Source organism: Cimex lectularius, unplaced genomic scaffold, assembly GCF_000648675.2.
Source record: "Cimex lectularius strain Harlan isolate CLEC.00 unplaced genomic scaffold, Clec_2.1 scaffold236, whole genome shotgun sequence".
In the NCBI taxonomy this organism is placed as follows: domain Eukaryota; kingdom Metazoa; phylum Arthropoda; class Insecta; order Hemiptera; family Cimicidae; genus Cimex; species Cimex lectularius.
The window spans coordinates 288293-307360 of NW_019392957.1; the positions used below are offsets into that span (position 1 = coordinate 288293).

The window sequence follows — 19068 nt, forward strand, 5'->3', positions numbered from 1 at the left end:
CGTTTTTTACACGGCTCAACGAAGTACACACTGAAGTAAACTTCACATCCCAGAATCAGTGTTGTTCACAGTGTTGCCCAAACACGGAATGGAGGGAAAAACAGTGCCAACTGTTTCACATACCACAGCTAAATAATAAATCAAATGACACATCCCGAATCACTGTTGCCAAAACATGGTTATGAGTGAAAAACAGTTCGTTTTTTACACGGCTCAACGAAGTACACACTGAAGTAAACTTCACATCCCAGAATCACTGTGGCCCACAGTGTTGCCCAAGCATGGAAAGGAAGGAAAAAGTGTCGAACAGTGCCATTATACCTAAGTTTTTTACCATGCGACGCCAGATCAATTATAAATGTATTTCATTTACCGGCTATTTTGTATAATATATCTCTCTACACATACCAAAAATATAAAGTTAGACCAAGTACTTTTTCCTTTAAGTATTTTTACTATCTTTGGCCTTATTTTTTACAGTTGGGTGATGGAGCAGAAATTCCACCCAGCTTCAATATCATCTAGGGAGAAATTTCTATAGTTGATCTCTCCCTTCCCTTCGCCTATTGGAGTCAGAGTTTTTCACCGAGGATTCGATTTGGTTTATTTATATTTCTTTTTCCAAACCACCGTCATTTCTGCCCGGCCACCGGGTCTCGAAATCTATCTGGGACCGTTTTCGAACACATCCTTGGCCGGTTCAACGGCCCCTGAATCGAAGGAACGGCCGTCCTTAGGCCAAAACACAGCGAAAGTGTCCTAGTTATGTATTACATGGGCTCTCCGTCCAAGTGCAATGAACTCCAAGGCGAAAAATAGACTTTCAAAATACGGCTTTGTACCCGGGGATTTAAACATGATGGTGGTGGGGGGGCTTTGTATCATTAAAACTTTTGATTTTGTTGATCGTTGGAATTGTGAGTAGGACTGAAAATCAGGCGGTTTCGCCGCATAAATTCAGCCTTATGTATATTTTTTCTTCATAAGCAGTGTTTTTAAATTTTTTTATTAGATTGTTACACTTTATCCGATTTTATGAGGATTGAACGGTTCAACCTGCTGTCACGTCCTGCTGATTATCACCGTTCTGTTGATAAAATTAAAGACTTACAATTCTTAAGCTTATGCTTAAATGGCCTGTAATATATAAATATTCACAAATACAATTTTTCCCCTGAAAAACGCGAATTTGGCCCTCTCCTGTTTACGTATATTTGCGGCTTTGTGCTTCTGGTGAAAAGCTTTACGGAATTTCCATGTAGGTTAATATTACGCAGAAGTATCGCATTAACATTTTAATGTGAACAGTCAGCTTCGAATTCCTCCTAATTGGAGTAAACAGAATGAATCATTGATCTTTAGAATTTTATTTACTATCGTTATATTGTCACAGGGTTACTGACCCAACCGTTTATCTGCGCTGTACTTTTCATTATTTTGTATTTACTTATTTATATCGGAAAAAACAGCAAATATGTCCAACGTCCTCGTCTCGTGCCAGGATTGAAACGTCTGGTTTGAGGACTTTCTCTCCGATATTGCATTATTGAGAAAGAAAAGTCGATATACTGCAGTGAAAGACACGACACGAAGGGTAGCAAGTTTCGATTTTGCAGGATCAAACCCCGTAGTACACGCGAAAAAAAATTGTTTTATCAGTCTAATGCAGATTGTAAGGAACTGTTGCGTTACCCTCACTAAGTAATATAGTTAAAACAGAACAAACATGTTATGTAATATAAATTCAATTTTACATAAAATCGTTTAAATTCACTTTTCTTATTTAAAAAAAAAAATCCAAATAGTGATGAGGCTGAAACTGCCGGCGAAATCCCTGACCAGCTTACGATTACGACACGACCGTTGCGCAAAATGGGTCGACGACCTTTTTAGCCTTTTCGGATTTTGAAAAGCAGAAGAAAGAAAAAACTGGCTACAAATTTTTGGCCGAGAGGGTGTCAGTTGTCCAAATTTGGCCCTGGGACAAGGAGGGCGGCCGTAAAAGGCGAACGAGGCGATCAAGGCCGTAACGAATAATTGTCCAGTATTATCCAGAGATTATAGAGATAAATTTATTAATGCAGAGTTTTGATTCAGTTCAAAGGTGAAAATATTATTTTACAGACTTGTTTGATAACTATTTTCTACAGTATATATCTACGACTAATTTATACAAGTGTGCCACTAGGCTAATTATCTTGTTGCCAGTTTTTGTCAATTTAATTGACAATAATTGTATTTTTTAACAATTAATTAACCTTTATGCAAGGTATTGGTTGAAATGAAAAAGCTAGCGTCACATATCATCGACATCAATATATAGGATTTTTTTGTTTATTTATTAGAAATCGATCAAAATGAGTGGAACGTGTTATGATTGATGATTGAAAATAAGCAAAAAAATCTTCCCCCTTCCTTCGGACTTGAGCGTTTGTAAATATTTACCAAACGTGGCAGTTTGATAGACGATCCATTGAAAACTGGAAAAAACCGAATTTTATCGACGGAAGGATTCCACGCCGATGCATCATTTATTTAAAGTTTCAAAAAGGCTTTTGTATATCGCCCTACGTTTGTTTTGTCAAATAGGAGAAAAGTGGGGAATAAAAAGCCAAGGTCGATTTGGCAAGAGTGCGGAGGAATTTTGATTTAAAAAAAAAAATAAGTCGATAACGGATTTTCTCACGTTTTCCCGTGACAAAAGGAAACTTAATGGAAAACACCGGTGCGTGAAAAGAAAATGGAAAAATGAACAGACTTCTCGGACCTTTCAATCGTCGTGACTCCTGGTGAATAATAACCCATGAAAAGCCTCTTGAAAACGAAATAATTTCATTACGATTCGACGACCGGTGGTAAAACTCTTTTCTCCCTCGATTCGCCATTAATAATAGATGCTATGGAAATTTTGAAAAAGGGGGAATTAAAAAAAAGCAAACGTTTTTGAAAGGGTCTTTTTAGAATTTCATGCCCCTTTTCGGTTTTATTCTGCAATGTTAAAGCCAATACGAATCGTAAAAGGGTCATTTGGAAGAGGCCCATCCCCCTGTACAAACCGAACATCGATTTGTTCAGGTGTGACTCTATGTCAGGGTCAAGGTTTTTCGCAATTTACAACACATCTCGTAAAATGGAAATTCAATGGAATTTAAAGAATTCATCTCCCATGGATAGGTAATTTTAAAAAGAATCTTTGCCCTGTTACAATCACCAAAGGGGAATTCTAGAAGTATTCTTTTAAAACGTTGTTTCCCTGGTAGAAACCCGACAACAAGTATACTCTTAAATTTGATTTTGGTCAACTCGCCAAAACAAATTGTTCATGGCAAGAATGTTTTTCATTTCTTTTATATATTATTATAAATTAATAATTTTATGTAGTTTTGATTGAAATGAAAGAAAGTCAGTGTGACGAGCGGGATTCGAACCCACGACCTTCGGCTCAATACGCCGCTGCTCTAACCACTTGAGCTATCGTGACTTCCATCCACTGTGACCCTAACTCCCCGTCTCAACCTACAAATCTTTCGAATTTTCCCTCCTTTTTGCCATTTTAACCAAAACCTTAAAAATATGAATTAATTGAAAGAAGTAATTTGGTCAATAGACCACGAAATATAATGGATTTAATTATTATTATTTCAAGGATTAACCAATTATTGAACAGATTAAAAGATAAGATGTGAAAACTACCACATTTAAAAATAAAAGGTAAGAGGAATTTTGTAATTCACAAAAAAAAAAATTTCGTGTACAATTAAAACAACAATATTAATCCAATTATAAGCAGGATTAAATTTTTAAACTCCTTAGAGATTTATAGAAAGCGATTTTCACCCCGAAAAAATTAACATAGGACCGCTAAGTCAAGTCAGCACTAGCGAAAATAAAAATTTTCACCTAGCAAGGCAACTACGTTTTTAGAAATTTTGCTGCCAATCTTTCAATGCCAAATTTCAAATTATTTTCCTCAACTTCGACGCTTTTTTTTTCTTTTTTTTTAATTTTCCCTAGTCACTTAGAAAATATCCCAGGTTCAGATTAACCCTATTCGTACTTTTTGCCTTACTGCTTGTTTTGGTAAATTTTTATTGACACAGGACGCGACTCTTCATGTATTGCTTATCGAAATTTTATTAATTTATTGCCTTTCTTATCGTTAAAAAATAAAAGATATGAGGCAATAAAATTATTTTCGAGATAGGAAATACGATTACAGAGTTGTTTTGGTTTTATGTTACTTCTCTTTTATTTTACTTTTAAGTATGATAGTTTTCACAACTAACCTATTAATATGTTCAATGTTTAATCGTTGAACTTAAAATAATATAACAATAATAATAATCGTGTTTTATTTTCAAAATTTCATTGCTATACGAAAGAAAAAAAAGAAAAATACATTCTTGCCATGAAATAATTGTTCGTCTAATCAAATTTAACCAAATACTCTTTTTTTAAATACATCGTAAAAGGAAATATTACTAACGCAGGGAATAATTAAAAAATGGCATAAGACGCTTAAAGAATTCTCCTATCAACAAATTTCTATATTTGCAACTGATAATAAGAAAATTATGTAAAGCCAACCAGTTTTCGCCATTTAATATTTCTACTACTCTATTCATTAAAAGGCTTCTTTTTCCATCTGACTGGTAGGCATATTGCTATAAAATGGAATAGATTTTCTCTTTCTTTTTTATTATAAAAGGAATACATTTTTTGCCTAAATGGTTTAAATTTAGTGAATCGCTTCTGCATTTGAAAATTAACGTGTTATAAAATATACTTAATTTATCATCTTTCAAAAAAACTACCATTTTTACTAAATTTAAAGTCTCTAAAATTGTGGGTGGTAGAATTTTTTGAGTTATTTTTAAAAGATTCATTTTGAATTGGGTCAAGCCTAACTAGACACAGTTTCAATGCCCATTTCTTTGAAGATTAATGTGTTAAAAATTGACTCTGCTATGCCAAATCCATTTATTTATTTATTTTTTTTTAATTTCGTTACACCAAAGAATTTCTTTTTTTTTTTAATAAACTTACTATGGTGATTCTAAACTATTTCCTAACCTAGAGACCAGCAAATTTCTGAAAACGTACTCCATTTAATATCCACTTTAGTGGTGCAATTGCTTTTTTAATTTCTTTTTTCAAAGATGAAGAAATTTATGACGGGAAGGAAAAAACCGTGGTTGACTTACCGATCCGTCAACCACGGTTTTTTCCTTCCCGTCATAAATTTCTCGGTGGAAAGATTAGTAATAATAAAAATTTAAAAAAATCAAGGAAATTTTGAATGAATTTATTACTTTTTTTAAAATTTTGATTCGAAATGCTCTCCAATCTCCGCACTGCACAAACGAGACCGTTTTCTAATATTGGCCACTGAAACTCGAAAGTTTAATTTAAGTTTGTTTTTGTGCAGCGGACAGGACTGGTGCTTTAAAATTACAACATAGTGCTAACAAGACATTACATAGATAACTAAAAAGTTTTGATTCTTAAAACTCTTTTATTTTGGGGAATAATAATACAATAATTCTTTAATCAGAGATGGAGTCGTTGGTAAATAAGTAAACACTTGCACTTTTTCCATTTCGAACCCAAATTAAAAAAAATTAAATAAATTCATTCAATATTTCCTTAAGTATTTTATTATTATTAATTTCAATTAATTAATCTTTGTGTAAGGTTTCGGTTGAGATAAAAAGTCAATGTCACGAGCGTGATCCGAACTCAACCTTTCGAAAAAATGATTTTGAAAAATGGCAAAAAGGAGGGAAAATTGGAAAGGTTGGGTTGAGATGGGAAGTTGATCTCCGGGTGGATCGAAGTCACGATAGCTCAAGTGGTAGAGCAGCGGCGTATTTAGCCGAACGTCGTGAGTTCGAATCCCGCTCGTGACACTGACTTTTTTTATCTCAACTTAAAATCTTTAATTAATTGAATGTTATTAATTGGTCAAGCGGACCACGAAAAATAGTGAATTTAAATTTTTGTGCCAAAAAAGGCCAGGGAGAGCTTTAGTGAAGTGTGCTTCATTTCAATTCATTAAGTTCACTATTTTTCGCGGTCCGCTTGACCAATTAATAACATTCAATTAATTAAAGATTTTAAGTTAAGATAAAAAAGTCAGTGTCACGAGCGGGATTCGAACCCACGACCCTCGGCTTGATACGCCGCTCCTCTACCACTTGAGCTATCGTGACCTCGATCCACTCGGGCACTAACTTCCCATCTCAACCCCACCTTTTGAATTTTCCCTCCTTTTTGCCATTGAAAAATCATTGTTTATGTGAAGCAAGATAGTGAAATGTTAAAAAATTAGAAAAACTTGGAATAACTCCGAAACTGTTGAGATTCGGACCATAGTTAATTAGGACTTTTTGGTTCCATTTTGAATGTGGAATCCACTGGCAAAGTTTGTAAAACGAGTATCCGAACACCCTGTATATGGGATTCATGTTAATACTTTTGGCTCTAGTTTTATATACCTATTGATTCCGTTCTGTCCAATTTGGTTTTTGAGTTTCGGATTTTGTAAATAAATCTGTTTGTTTTCATAGTTTTCATCCTTCTACATCACCTAATTAGGAATGGACTGGCTAATGCTAATTTATAAAACTTTAATTTACTATAAATATTTAATTTTAAATGCTCGAATGTCCTCCCAGGTTTTTGTTGGGCGAAAGCTGAAAGAAATTTTGAGAATCCCTGGAATATTTGTCCGCAATGGGACGTTACGCTTTTAGGTTTTTACTTTTAACGTAATCCTTGAAGTTTGTTGTGATTGAATTAATTTATACACGACGACGAACCATCCAAGGCTGTTTAGCTTGTATTAATTGTAAAAGTTTTTAAAACTGAGATTTGATTAATGCGACAATTGTTTGTAAATTTCTCTACGTAGGCATTAAAAGTGCACCACCCCGGTTGTAAATCGCAACAAAGCTAAATTTCTTCTGGATCTGGGCCAGATAAGATTTGGGTTAACGCTTAAATATAAATCCATGGAAAGGGAACGTCTGGATGAAGGGGTTTTTAATAGTAAAATCCTCGAGGATCGCCAACCCCCGGGGTGCGGGGGCGGCGCATGCCCACGCCGCCCCCGTATCGACCAACCTACTTGCAAGCCCTGGGGATCAATGCGCCCCCCTCTCGGGCCCACTAGTTGCCTTGTCCAGGTCAGAACCCCCCACGTAAATATCAACAAACCCATGCTGATCTCTGAGTAAGTACAGATCGGTATTTGTTAGATTTTTAACGGGTTCCTGGGGCCGAGAAGGGCTGGCGAACGGGGCCGGGACGCCCCCGGACCGGGGGAGCAGAAGCGAGATCGGCCGCACCACGGTTTTCAGATGGCCTTCGAAAGGGGCGTCCTTCATTTTCCCGGTCGGGTCTCTTCCCTCAGAGCAGACCTTCAAATTGTACTCTGAGTGCCTTCAACTTACAACAAATAGTCCCAAATTTAACTCAGTTTTATTAGAAAAGTTCTTTCTCTTTTTATGGTAAAATAATAGCAAAAACAGCACACACCCTAAAAATTGCCATTCCCATGAAAATTCTTGATCACGAAATCCTTTTAAACTGTTTATTTTTGCAATTTCTCTCTTTTACATAAGAATTTTTTTTCTGCCTTTTTATGGAAAAATTGGTAGCATCACTCACCACCACACACTCTAAAGTCGCTCCATGTTCATTAAAAGTGTTTTAAATTTTGGATTTTATGGGTAGAACTGGTTGCCAAACCACTTTTCTTTACCAAAAAAACCGTTAATTTTTGCACTTTTTTATCTTCACACTTTTAATTCCCAGTATTTTTTTATCAATGTTTTAACTCGTTTTTATAAGTAAAGTTTTATCCATTTTTCTCTTTTTCTTTGGAAAAAAAAAATGGTAGTCAACAATTCGTTCCAACCCTAAAATTCCCCCCATGTTTATGAAATTTTCTAATAAAAAAAAAGGTTTTTCTCAGTATTTTTGCACAATGAACTCGTTTTTTTACGATATTTTTTTTAGATTTTTGTCCTTTTTTTATAGGAATCAAATGATAGTCAACCCATCACACTCTCATAAATAGCCCGATGGTTTACCTGCTTTTTCTTTTTTAACAGTTTTTGTTGCATGTTACGGGAAAACGGTAGACAAAACATCACGTCCCAAAATTTTTACCCCATGTTCGTGAAATATTTTCTCCTAAAAAAATTTCAAATTTTATAGCAGAATTTTTCCCAGTGGTTGTTTATGAAATATTTTGACCAAAACAATCCTCGTTTTAATAAAACGTTTATTTTATTTTTTATTTTTTCAAATTCTCAACATTCTTGTCCATTGTTTTAGCCATGCTTGATTCTTCTCTAATGGAAAAATGTTAGCAAAGCTTTCACGTACACTAAAATATTCCTTTTTTTTATATTACGACCAAAAATCGTAAATTTGAACTGTTAATTTTTGCCCTTTGAATAATTCGTATAAAAAAGTCCTTTTTTTTATATTGTTCATGGGAAAGTAGTAGCCAAACCACCACCACCCACCCTAAAATATCCTTTTTGTGATCCATTTTGACCCAAAATCTTAATTTTTTACGTTATTTATACCTTTCCCGTTGACTTATTTCGGTTTGATAAGTATAGATTCGATCACATTTTCTGTCGTTTCTGTATGGAAAAAGTTAACACAACATAAAACATGAAATGTTTATGAACGATTTTGATTAAACCGTTTTTACAGTTACCAGACCCCCCCCCCTTGTCCAGTTTGTGATGTCAACAACGCTCGATTTTACATTGAATAATTAATACCTTTCGACCGTGACCCTACTCTGTCTGTCCTCGATAGCCCTACTTTGCTTTTATAAGTTCCCATATAATTTATATTAAATAAATAAATAAAAAATTTAACAAAACCTGAGGCTAAAAGAGAAATAAAATGACCCAAGACACTTATGGCAATATGGTTTTATTTATTCGTTAATTTTTTCACCTTTGGCTGTCATTTCTATGAATCTATCTTGTCCAAAAGCACGTGTGTTTTAATATTTAAATTTATTCGTTCGAAAGAAAAAAATCGTTAGACCCTGTTAGAAGGATATATATATTTATTTATTTTGTATTAATAGTAAGTTATTTTTGATTAATATAACTAGTTTGTCAATGTTTTTTCCTTTCTTTTTTGTCTATTTGTCCTTTTCAATCCCTGGAATCAATTGGTGGACCGTTTCTGAGCCCTTGACCCAATTTGTTTATTGAGCTTCCCCTTACGGCGGGGTATTTTCTTCCCCTCGGCCACGCCTACTTGAAAACGGAAAATTCCGGAAAATCTTCCCCTTGTTTTACACACACACACACACACACACACACACAGGATGTTCCAAAAAATTGATAGGATACTTTCAATGCCAATATCTGTTGACCGTCTACGTGACCGCTCTCACGAACACATCTGACAGTTCTTAAAAATAGAAAAATATTCTAATATATTTATTTATTTAGCGTTAGTTTTTTGAGGAGTCTCGCGCCGGTTCAGTTAACCTATTTAAAATGGTATTTGCCCGTGGCAAACGGGATTATACGATTATCCCGGGATAGTGTTTTGTACAGTGACTTGTCAAAAGTAAAAGGGACACAATGGGCTATAAACCTTCAAATGGGCGGCGGTGGTTGTAAAAAGGGCCGGAAGCCCTATGCCCTTACCCTGAGTTGTCACCAACTTGAAATCTTTTTTCGTCCAACTTCAATAGAAAAATTTAATATAAAGCACAAATTTTCATATGTTCATATATGCTTGTGCCATACACTTCTTTTGTGCTTGTGTGAGTTGTACATACATGCACTTCTTTCAGCCCTGGTATCAACATTACATACCAACACTTTCATACAAATGTTCATGTGGGAAAAGTATCTGTTTTTGTATTTTCTTATGGGGAAAAATGGTAGCCAAACAAACCATCACACCCTAAAATTGCCTCATTTTATGAAATATTGTCATAAAAAAAATCTTAATATTTTTGACCAATGAGCACATTTTTTAAAGAAAAATTTACAGGTTTTTCCTTCTTTTATAGGAAACAAATGGTAGTAAAACCAAAACACACTCAAAAATCGGCCCCATGTTAACGAATTTTGTCATAAAAAAATATTTTTATTTTTTCTTAATATTTGTTTCCAATGATTTAACTCATTTTTTGTTAGAAAGGTTTTATGCGTTTTTGCTTTTTTTTATGAGGAAAAAATGGTGTCCAAGCATTTTCATTCATTTTTTCTTAGTATTTTTGCCCAATGAACATCTTTTTTAAGAATGTTTTGATTTTTTTTTATATAGATAAAAAAAATGGTAGTCAAATCATACACCCTTAAAATTGCCCCGTGTTTATGAAATATTTTGAAGAAAAAATTAAATTTTCGTTTTTTCACAGAATTTTTTCTTAATGGTTTAACTCGTTTGATAAGAAAATTGCAGGCATTTTTGTGTTTTCTTATGGTAAAAAGTTGTAACCAAACTATCATACACCCTAAAATTGCCATGTTTGTGAAACTTTTTGATGTAAAAAAATCCTTATATTTTTCTCACTACTTTTGTCCAATGGTTGAACTTTTCTTTTTGATAGCAAATTTTTATACTTTTGGTCTTTTTTTATGGAGTAAAAATGATTGCCAAACAAACCATCTCATACTACCATCGCCTCATGTCAAGAAAAATTTATTATTTAAAAAAATCTTTATTTTTTTTATTTTAATTTATTTTTTAAATAAGAACAAATTGTAATGAAACCACCACACACTTTTAAATTGCCCTGTCGATGAAATGTTTTGAAAAAATATTTGTTTTTTCACAGTATTTTTTTCTCAACTGTTTTAAGTCGTTTCGATAAGAAAAATTGTATTTATTTATTTTTTGTATTTTGTTCTGGTAAAAATTTGTAACCAAACCATCACACACCCTAAAATTTGTGTTATTTTGAAATAAAAAATCTTCCATTTTTTTATGATGGGTAAAAATGATGACCAAACAAACCATCACCCACCTTAAAATTGCCCCTTGATTTTGACATAAAAAATGTTCAATTTATACTCAGTATTTTTTCCCAATGAACTTTTATTTTTATTTTTTTGTAGGAAAAAAATGGTAATCAAATCATCACACACTCTTAAATGCCCCATCTTTATGAAATATTTGGATATTTAAAAAATCGTCATTTTTCCCAGTATTTTAGTCTAATGAACTTCTTTTTTTTTTTTTACTTTTTTGTAGGACAAAAAGTTAGTCAGACCATCACACACTTAAATGTCTCCTTGTTTATGAAATTTTCTGCATTAAAAAAAAATAATAATGTAAAGGTTTGTAAGATTAGTTCATCATGTTTTCCTTCACAAGTTTAACATTTTAAACCTACAATAGAAGTTCAAAAACGTCGAGGAAAACCCCCAAGCTTGTTCGGCTTCCTTCTTTTTTTTTATGTAACAGTTTAGTCGAACGGGAAATCTCATTTATACGATCAGTCAGTTTTATCTGGTGTCGCACTTGTTCAGATTTATTCTTTCAAATAAATAAAATCAGATTAAAAGAATAATTTAAAAAAGAAAAACAAAGCGATTAGTTGAGATTACAAATTTTATTTTGCATTGTGACTATCGAGACGATAAAACGTTTGATAATGGCCTGACATTCCTGACTGTGTCATGCTAATTTCTGTGAAATTATCTGAATTATTGTACAGTTATTTTGTTTTCTCTCCCCCCCTGTTATAAAAGATTTTAATCATTGATATTTCTCTTTTTGTTCGCAGGTTTTTCTGAAGGAAACAGTAAAAGTTCAAACGACGAATTCATAGGTCGTGAGGTTTGCTTAGATGCTCACCTTACGACTAGTCTCGACTCACTTTTTGAAGCAACCATAAAGAGTCAATATGTGCCGAGACAGGGATATGAACCCATAGACGACACATAGAAAAAAAGAGCTACATACCACTTTCAATAATTTGGACAACACATCCGAATGAAGTTCAACCGATAGATAACGATACTCACTATTTTTACATAAATCTTTTGGGAGACCCTTCAAATTTAATGGTGACATAGTTGATGTGATAAGTCAGTTTCTTTGACATTGTATAACATCTTTGATATTAAAATTAACAAAACAAACCAAGCTAAAAGGAAATTAAATGGACGTTAATTCAAATATTTTTCATCTGCTATATATAAGTGTTAGTATTCTTGGGATTATAAATGTGCTCTATTTTAAGAAAGTTATTAAGTGTAAAGTGATATTCAGACTCAAAAGAAGAATAAATAAAACAACCAATCTGTGGAACATAGCTAAGGAGTGTATTGTAAGTTAATTTTTTTTATATTTTTAATTATTAACAATATTTAACTCTTTAATTTCATGTTTGTTCATCTTAATTTTTGTTTCTAATGATTCCTTTTTTTGTTCTCTTTTTGTTTCTTCCCAAATTTTTTTGATCTGGGGTTATCGTAGATGCACTTGCAATAGAACGTTAGCAAGTGTCGAATATTTAATAAACAAAAGGCACATCCATCACATCTTTTCTCCATTTTTGACTCTCATCCGTTAGGTAAAGACAAGTTTGATTTTTTCTCTTCCACCGTTTTATTTTACTTACACATGCGCTCATCTTTTCATTTGATCCGCTTTTGTTTGTTTTTTGTGTTTTGCAGTTATATTCATCTCGCTCTCATCAGCTTTTTGTTTGCCTCGCAACCTTCTCATCATCACGTCACAAAAGGTATCTCCCTCAGAACGGAGAGAACACTTTTTTGATATGCCTAACCTGTCAGTACGTATCGCAGTGTGGCCAATCTCGACCATTAAAATTTCTAATTTTTAACATTTTTGTTGTGTGTTATTTAAATTAATATCGAATAATTATAACATGGTGCAATAAACTTTCACAATGCTTAGCGTAATCACAGTCACCGATCTAATTAATATACAGCACATCTGCACAATTTAAAATTAAACCCTTGCGTTGATTCCATGTTAATCTTTCAAAATTTTATTGAAATATTGAGACAAGAGAATAAAACTATTAGAAAAATGTCCTTGTGGTCTGGTGGTCACTTTTGTAAATGAGAAAATGATGGATGAATGTTAAGTATGTCGTTCTTAATGAATAGGCTAAAAATATAACACAAAAATTCGTTAAATTAAAAATAGAACATTCTCTAGATATAAATACAAAAAGGACATTTAGTGGATTACAGGAGACGAGAATGGTCACATGAGATAGTTATTCTTCTATATCACTATCTTTTTCCTAAATTAATTCAGTTTGGTTATGTAATTTTTCTTGTATCTTTTTTTCACGATTGAATAATGATTGTAGTGTGGGTGGGGTGGGGGACTGGGCTGCTGTGAAATCATGCGGAGGCCGAATCTGTGCAGCAATTCGATCGGCGTGGCCGAGGACACTTATAAGCCGGCCAACACGAACATCCAGCCAAAGGTGAGAACTGAGATAAACGGCCGTCGAGTGGGGAATCTTATCTGAAAGAATATTAAATGGTTCCAGGAGGAAGGGAGGCTCAGTATCGTAAGACGAGTTCTCGGAGGCAGTCGTAAAAAGGATGGTAACGGCTCAACGACGTCGAAAAATAGACAGTTCGGTGTACCTCTGTGCGACTTGCAACTTAACAACAATTCTGTTCCAAAAGTTCTACATCGTATTTGTTTTTTCATAGAGGCTCACGGTAAATTTCTTTTTCCCTTGTGGTGTTCGATTTTTTTTTAATATGGAACTGTCCAAATCCGCAGGGATGAAAGTCGAAGGCTTGTTTCGTTTGACCAGTGGGAATCAGACAATGGTGGAAAATCTGAAAATGCAGTTCAACACAGATCAGGATTTTGATCTCGAAGGGTGCAATGATGTCGCTTCCATCGCCTTATTGCTTATTTCATGGCTAAAAGATTTACCAAATCCTCTCTTCTCGCAAGATACAATTGGAGACCTTATTTCATTAATGAATAGTAAGTTTTCTCTCCCTAATTTCATAACTGCTTGCATGCTCTATTCTTGTTTAAAAATTAAAACTTAACGAACATATACATTGAACACTAAAGTTCACACATATTTGTCCGTATAGTTTCTTCTTACAAATAAATATATTATATATGTAGGTGTATACAGGCATGAGAAAAGGTGAGGTACAAAACGGGAATATTTTAAATAAGTCGTTTCAAGGGTGTTTATAAATGTATACATAACTATATTTAAAACATATTTTCAACTATGAAATCATGTTCTTAAAGGAGTATTATTTGAAAATAATATGCTCATAAATATATATTTTCGTGTATATTAAAGTACATGTGCCAACACAAAATTTAAAATGTACATACATATTAACACATACAATGTATGTACAACAATGGTACCAGGTTATATTGCACGCCTGAGGTGGTAACAGTGGTACCAAATTAACATGCATGCCTGAGGTGGTGTACTCATTTTCTTTGCTGCCTGAAGTGGTGTACCAACTTAACACGTCTGCCTGAGGTGGTGTGCCAATTTACTTTTACTGCCTGAGGCAGTGAACCAAGTTACATTGTCTGTCTGAGGTGGTGTACCAATTTTCTTTTCCTGCCTGAGGTGGTGTACTAATTTTCTTTGTCTGCCTGAAGTGGTAATAATCATACCAACTTGAGACATCTGCCTGAGGCGGTGTACCAACTTACATAGCCTCCCTGAGGTATTATACCAACTTACATTTTCTGCCTGAGCTGGTGTACCAATTTACTGTCTGCCAGATGTAGTGTACCCATTTACATTGTCTGCCTGAGGTGGTGTACCAATTTTCTTTATCTGCCTGAGGTGGTGAACCAATTTTCTTTATCTGTCCGAGGTGGTGTACCAATTTTCTTTCTCTGCCTGAGGTGGTGTACAACTTACATTGCCTGCATAAAGTGGTAATAATCATACCAACTTAACACGTCTGCCTGAGGTGGTGTACCAATTTACTTTGCTGCCTGAGGTGGTGTACCAACTTACATTTTCTGGCTGATGTGGTAACAATGGTACCAACTTACATATAAACATTTTTGTATTTTTATTTGTTACAACCTGCTATCTGCAACTGGATAGTCAATTTTTTGTGAGTTTTATTTGTATAGACATGCACACACGCGCGCGCGCGATATTGAAAAATACACTAACATTTAAATATTCCATTACTAATCCTTCAATTGGTGTAAAACTGATAGTAATATTTTCTTAATTTTGTGTCTTTCTATATTCTTAGAATACGAGGGCGATACTTGGTGGGGACCTGTGTGTCACGAGTGCCTTGTAACTGCGGGAACGCTGCAGACCAACATCCTCGAGACGATCCTCCACGTGCTGTACAACTACACGAGCAGGCACCCGTCGTCCATGTCTTATATCCCAGGCGTGTTCTGCCCGCTCTTGACCTGCCCAGAGTCAAAGGACATCTCGTCGCCAGACGCCGTCAAGTTGACGACAAAGCTGATTCAGGATTACAATATAATCTTCAGAAAAAGGTTAGTTTAAATAATTAATTAAATGTCTGTGCGGGATTCTGTCATTGTGCCAAATTGTCAACGGTGTGTTTTACTGTTATTTTCTTTATAAATTTTGATAAGATTTTTTTTTTTAAATGAAACTTCCTCATTCTTTGGGTTTGTAATTTATTAACAGTTTTCACTTTGACCTACAAGTGTTTCTTATTTTGCTGCAGAGGACATCTTCTGGCACCCTTGAAATTCTCCTTTTTGTTGCCAAATCACGGCGTCCGTTTAAAGTTTGTTGGCATTAAAATTAATTACGTCATCATGAGTCAAACTCATGTGGGTGGATGGTTCACAGTCCCTCAGCGAGCCACATCTCATCTATAATTATTATAATCGCCCTTTTTCTCCTGCTCCCTTTCTTAAAATAGGCGTACACAGACGAAGCAAGGAATTTTGTTGACGTACATTAATCTGGCTCTAGGCCCAGACTATTTACAGACCTCTTTGATGACCCCAACCTTCTGAACAACCATTTTTTTTCCTAGTTCCGTTTCTTTTTTAATGAGATCTTTTTTCGGTCAATAAGTATTGTATTTTTCTACAAAGGAAATATCAATTTTGTGTCGATTTTATATATACTATGTGATTTCTCTTAAAGTTTAAATTTTTGTGTGTATCCCGTGAGAAAAACTTAATATGGATTAATATGTGATTCAGACTTTCCGCCCTTGGATTCCTCACCCACTTCCCCTCCTACTACCAACCCCACTTCCTCTGTTTCCCACTCACTTTTACGAGGGTCTTAGCCATAGCGATTTATTTTGGCAAAAAATTTGGCAAACAGGTGTCTTGGCTAAAATGTTGGCAAGATATAGTACAAAATACTTTCAAGAGCCGCTTTTCAGCTCAGTCAACTATTCGCCCCTAAGCAGAGAAGTCAAGGTTTCGTTGATCAACATCTTTCACGCCCCGTTGCTTTTCAATCTGAAAAAAATAACTGTAATAAATCAATAGTTTTCTTTTAATTTAATAACTTTTATATTTATAGTCGGTTTATTTATTTTCCAGAAGTCTCGACACCATCGGAAACGGCCGTACAGCAGTTATAATCTCAGATTACAACACTTCACAGAAGCAGAGAAAGCGAAAAGAAAGGCAAGATAGCTGCAACAGGCTGGATAGAAAATTTGTGAGGTAACGTTTCATTTTACTATCGTTTGAAACAAATTTTTTCAAAAAAATTCAATTTCAAATGTCCAAAATTCAAGGCATTATTTGTTGAAAATTAACCAATATAATAGTTCATACAAAAATTTACAGAGCCAAAAAATGGAAAACTTGTTAATTTTTTTTATTTTAATGTTGAAAATTTATTTTTATATGTAATAATTTATTAAATTCACTAATTTCATGGTCCGCTTGACCAATTAATATCTTTCAATTAATTAAGGTTTTTAGTTGAGATAAAAAAGTCAATGGCACGAGTGGGATTTGAACCCATGATCTTCGGCTTGATACGCCGCTGCTCTACCACTTGAGCTATCGTGACCTCGATCCACTCGGACACCAATTTCCTATCTCAACCCCACCTTTTGAATTTTCCCTCCTTTTTGCCATTTTTCAAATGTCGTGTAATCTTTTCGACTATTTTATCTCAACTAAAAACTTAATTAATCGTAATATATTAATTGGTCAAGCGGACCACGAAATTAGTGAATTTAATGATTTAAAATGAAGTACACTTCACACTAAAGCTCTCTGTGGCCATTTCATTTGTCGTCAAGAATCCAATCTGATTACACGACATTTGAAAAATGGCAAAAAGGAGGGAAAATTCAAAAGGTGGGGTTGAGGGGGCAAAAGTTAGTGTCCGAGTGGATCGATGTCACGACAGCTCAAGTGTTAGAGCAGCGGTGTATCAAGCTGAAGATCGTGGGTTCGAATCCTGCTCGTGCCATTGACATTTTTATCTCAACTAAAAACCTTAATTAATTGTAATAATTTATTTTTTATACAGATCGAATTCAGAGGAGAGGCCAGCGGTGAATACTTCATGCACTGGGAATGCTAGAGCAGAGAGTATGAGGAGGGTTAGCAGTCATGAGGATTTTTCAAAAACCAGGGCTAACGTCAATAAATCATCCGATACACCATCTCAGGTAAATAGGACTTCCACTCCAGCTTCCATTGATAAGAAATCAGGATCAGTCATGCATGAAATTAAGTTTCAATAGAATTGTACCAAATCGTGTGGGGAGGGGGGTGTAGAAACGAGTCATAAAAAGTTTTATCACGGGGCGAAATCTATTTGTTTTGTGTCCCGATTTTGCAATTATTTACTCGCCAATGGAAGATAAAAAGTGTCGAATAAACCGTTATTTCGTTCAGTTGAGAAAGATGGCGCTGCCATTGCACGAGCGCAACTCCTGCTCGCCGCAAAGACAGCATCCGCAGGAGAGCATGCACCTTTCGTCTACCGTCGGCTACGCAAGCGACCTCTACGACGAGAACGAGCACGAGAGAAGGAGGAACAGCGAACGCTTCGCGCCTCAGAGGCACAGAAACGGTGTCCGGATCAGGAGGAGGTCAAAGCATCACCACTCCCAGGCTAAAGTGAGCTGAATTTTATCTGTTTTATTTATAACTTAGGTACGATAAATTCTTCTAATTTATAATGTTTGCGTCCAGGAAAATGAAGCGTACGAGTTGAGGAAACCGTCAAAAATTGAAAATCTTCCAATAACAAAATGCTACAATGATAAAGAGGTCAAGCAGGATAAATATGTTGAGAGGATTAAGGTAATACGACAACCCTTTTAAAATGAATTAGCCAGTTCCCATCAATCAAACTCAACCATCATACCATTCACCTTTTAATAGAATCTTTTATTTTACAAAATTGGTTCTTTTATAAAATAAAAAGTATTTTTTTTTTTTTTTTACTTTTAATTATATTAGGAAGAAGAAGAAATTGAAGAAGCAGAAGAAGAGGAAGATGATGATGACAGGTCGCCATCGCCAATTTCCGGAGTCTGTTCTCCGACACTCGATATGACTCTTTTTTCACAGGAAATGGGCGCCGATCCAGTCCCTTCCATGCCGTGGACTTCCATTTCGCCTGTGAGTATTTCTCAAATGGTTGTTTTTTTCCAAAATTAACAATATTTTGATTTTTTTTTGTTTGTTAATAAAGAGTGAAGAAAGACTAGTGTCACCGCGTAATTCACTCATTGTGAGCCGAAGGACATTCACAGCATCTTTGGCAGGACGCGGGATCCTCGACGACGACCCTTCTCTTTTCGACATTGCTACGCAGATAAATAAGTAAGTCGGGAAATTTAACAAATATTTCCAGGACGTTTGATTTTAATTTTTTGGTTTCTCTCTCAGCATCAAGCGTAAAATAAAGAAGTATGATGAAGGGTTCGAAAGAGAATTTGGCCACAAGCCGTCGCACGCTGAGAAAATATCAAATCCAGATACAAAAAAATTGTGCATACAGTTGACAAAGCTAAAGAAACAATTAAAAAGTAAGTTTTTTATTATTAAAAAAATATTTAATACATAGAATTATTT

General features: G+C 34.7%; 2 protein-coding genes across 7 annotated transcripts in view; one reads left to right on the plus strand and one right to left on the minus strand.

The window, feature by feature from the left end:
• LOC106666316 (protein FAM13A) overlaps positions 1 to 19068 on the plus strand; it is an 81407-nt gene that overhangs the window by 61282 nt on the left and 1057 nt on the right. For 4 of the 6 annotated variants that reach the window (XM_014393401.2, XM_014393404.2, XM_014393402.2 and 1 more), the window contains exons 2-13: positions 11789 to 12334; positions 13352 to 13471; positions 13538 to 13715; positions 13780 to 13992; positions 15264 to 15522; positions 16561 to 16686; positions 17510 to 17651; positions 17881 to 18105; positions 18181 to 18291; positions 18451 to 18612; positions 18686 to 18816; positions 18883 to 19022. In XM_014393401.2, coding sequence (XP_014248887.1) covers positions 12167 to 12334; positions 13352 to 13471; positions 13538 to 13715; positions 13780 to 13992; positions 15264 to 15522; positions 16561 to 16686; positions 17510 to 17651; positions 17881 to 18105; positions 18181 to 18291; positions 18451 to 18612; positions 18686 to 18816; positions 18883 to 19022 — 1975 coding nt within the window. In that variant the 5' untranslated portion in view covers positions 11789 to 12166. Of the gene's footprint in view, positions 1 to 7215; positions 7235 to 11788; positions 12335 to 12483; positions 12581 to 12683; positions 12752 to 13351; positions 13472 to 13537; positions 13716 to 13779; positions 13993 to 15263; positions 15523 to 16560; positions 16687 to 17509; positions 17652 to 17880; positions 18106 to 18180; positions 18292 to 18450; positions 18613 to 18685; positions 18817 to 18882; positions 19023 to 19068 lie in introns of those variants that run through there. The other 2 variants (XM_014393407.2, XM_014393405.2) reach the window with 2 other exon arrangements.
• LOC106666318 (CDK5 regulatory subunit-associated protein 3) overlaps positions 16401 to 19068 on the minus strand; it is a 32690-nt gene continuing 30022 nt past the window's right edge. The window contains exon 10 of the mRNA XM_024229472.1: positions 16401 to 16476. The gene's annotated coding sequence lies outside the window, so the exon portion shown is untranslated. The remainder of the gene's footprint in view (positions 16477 to 19068) is intronic.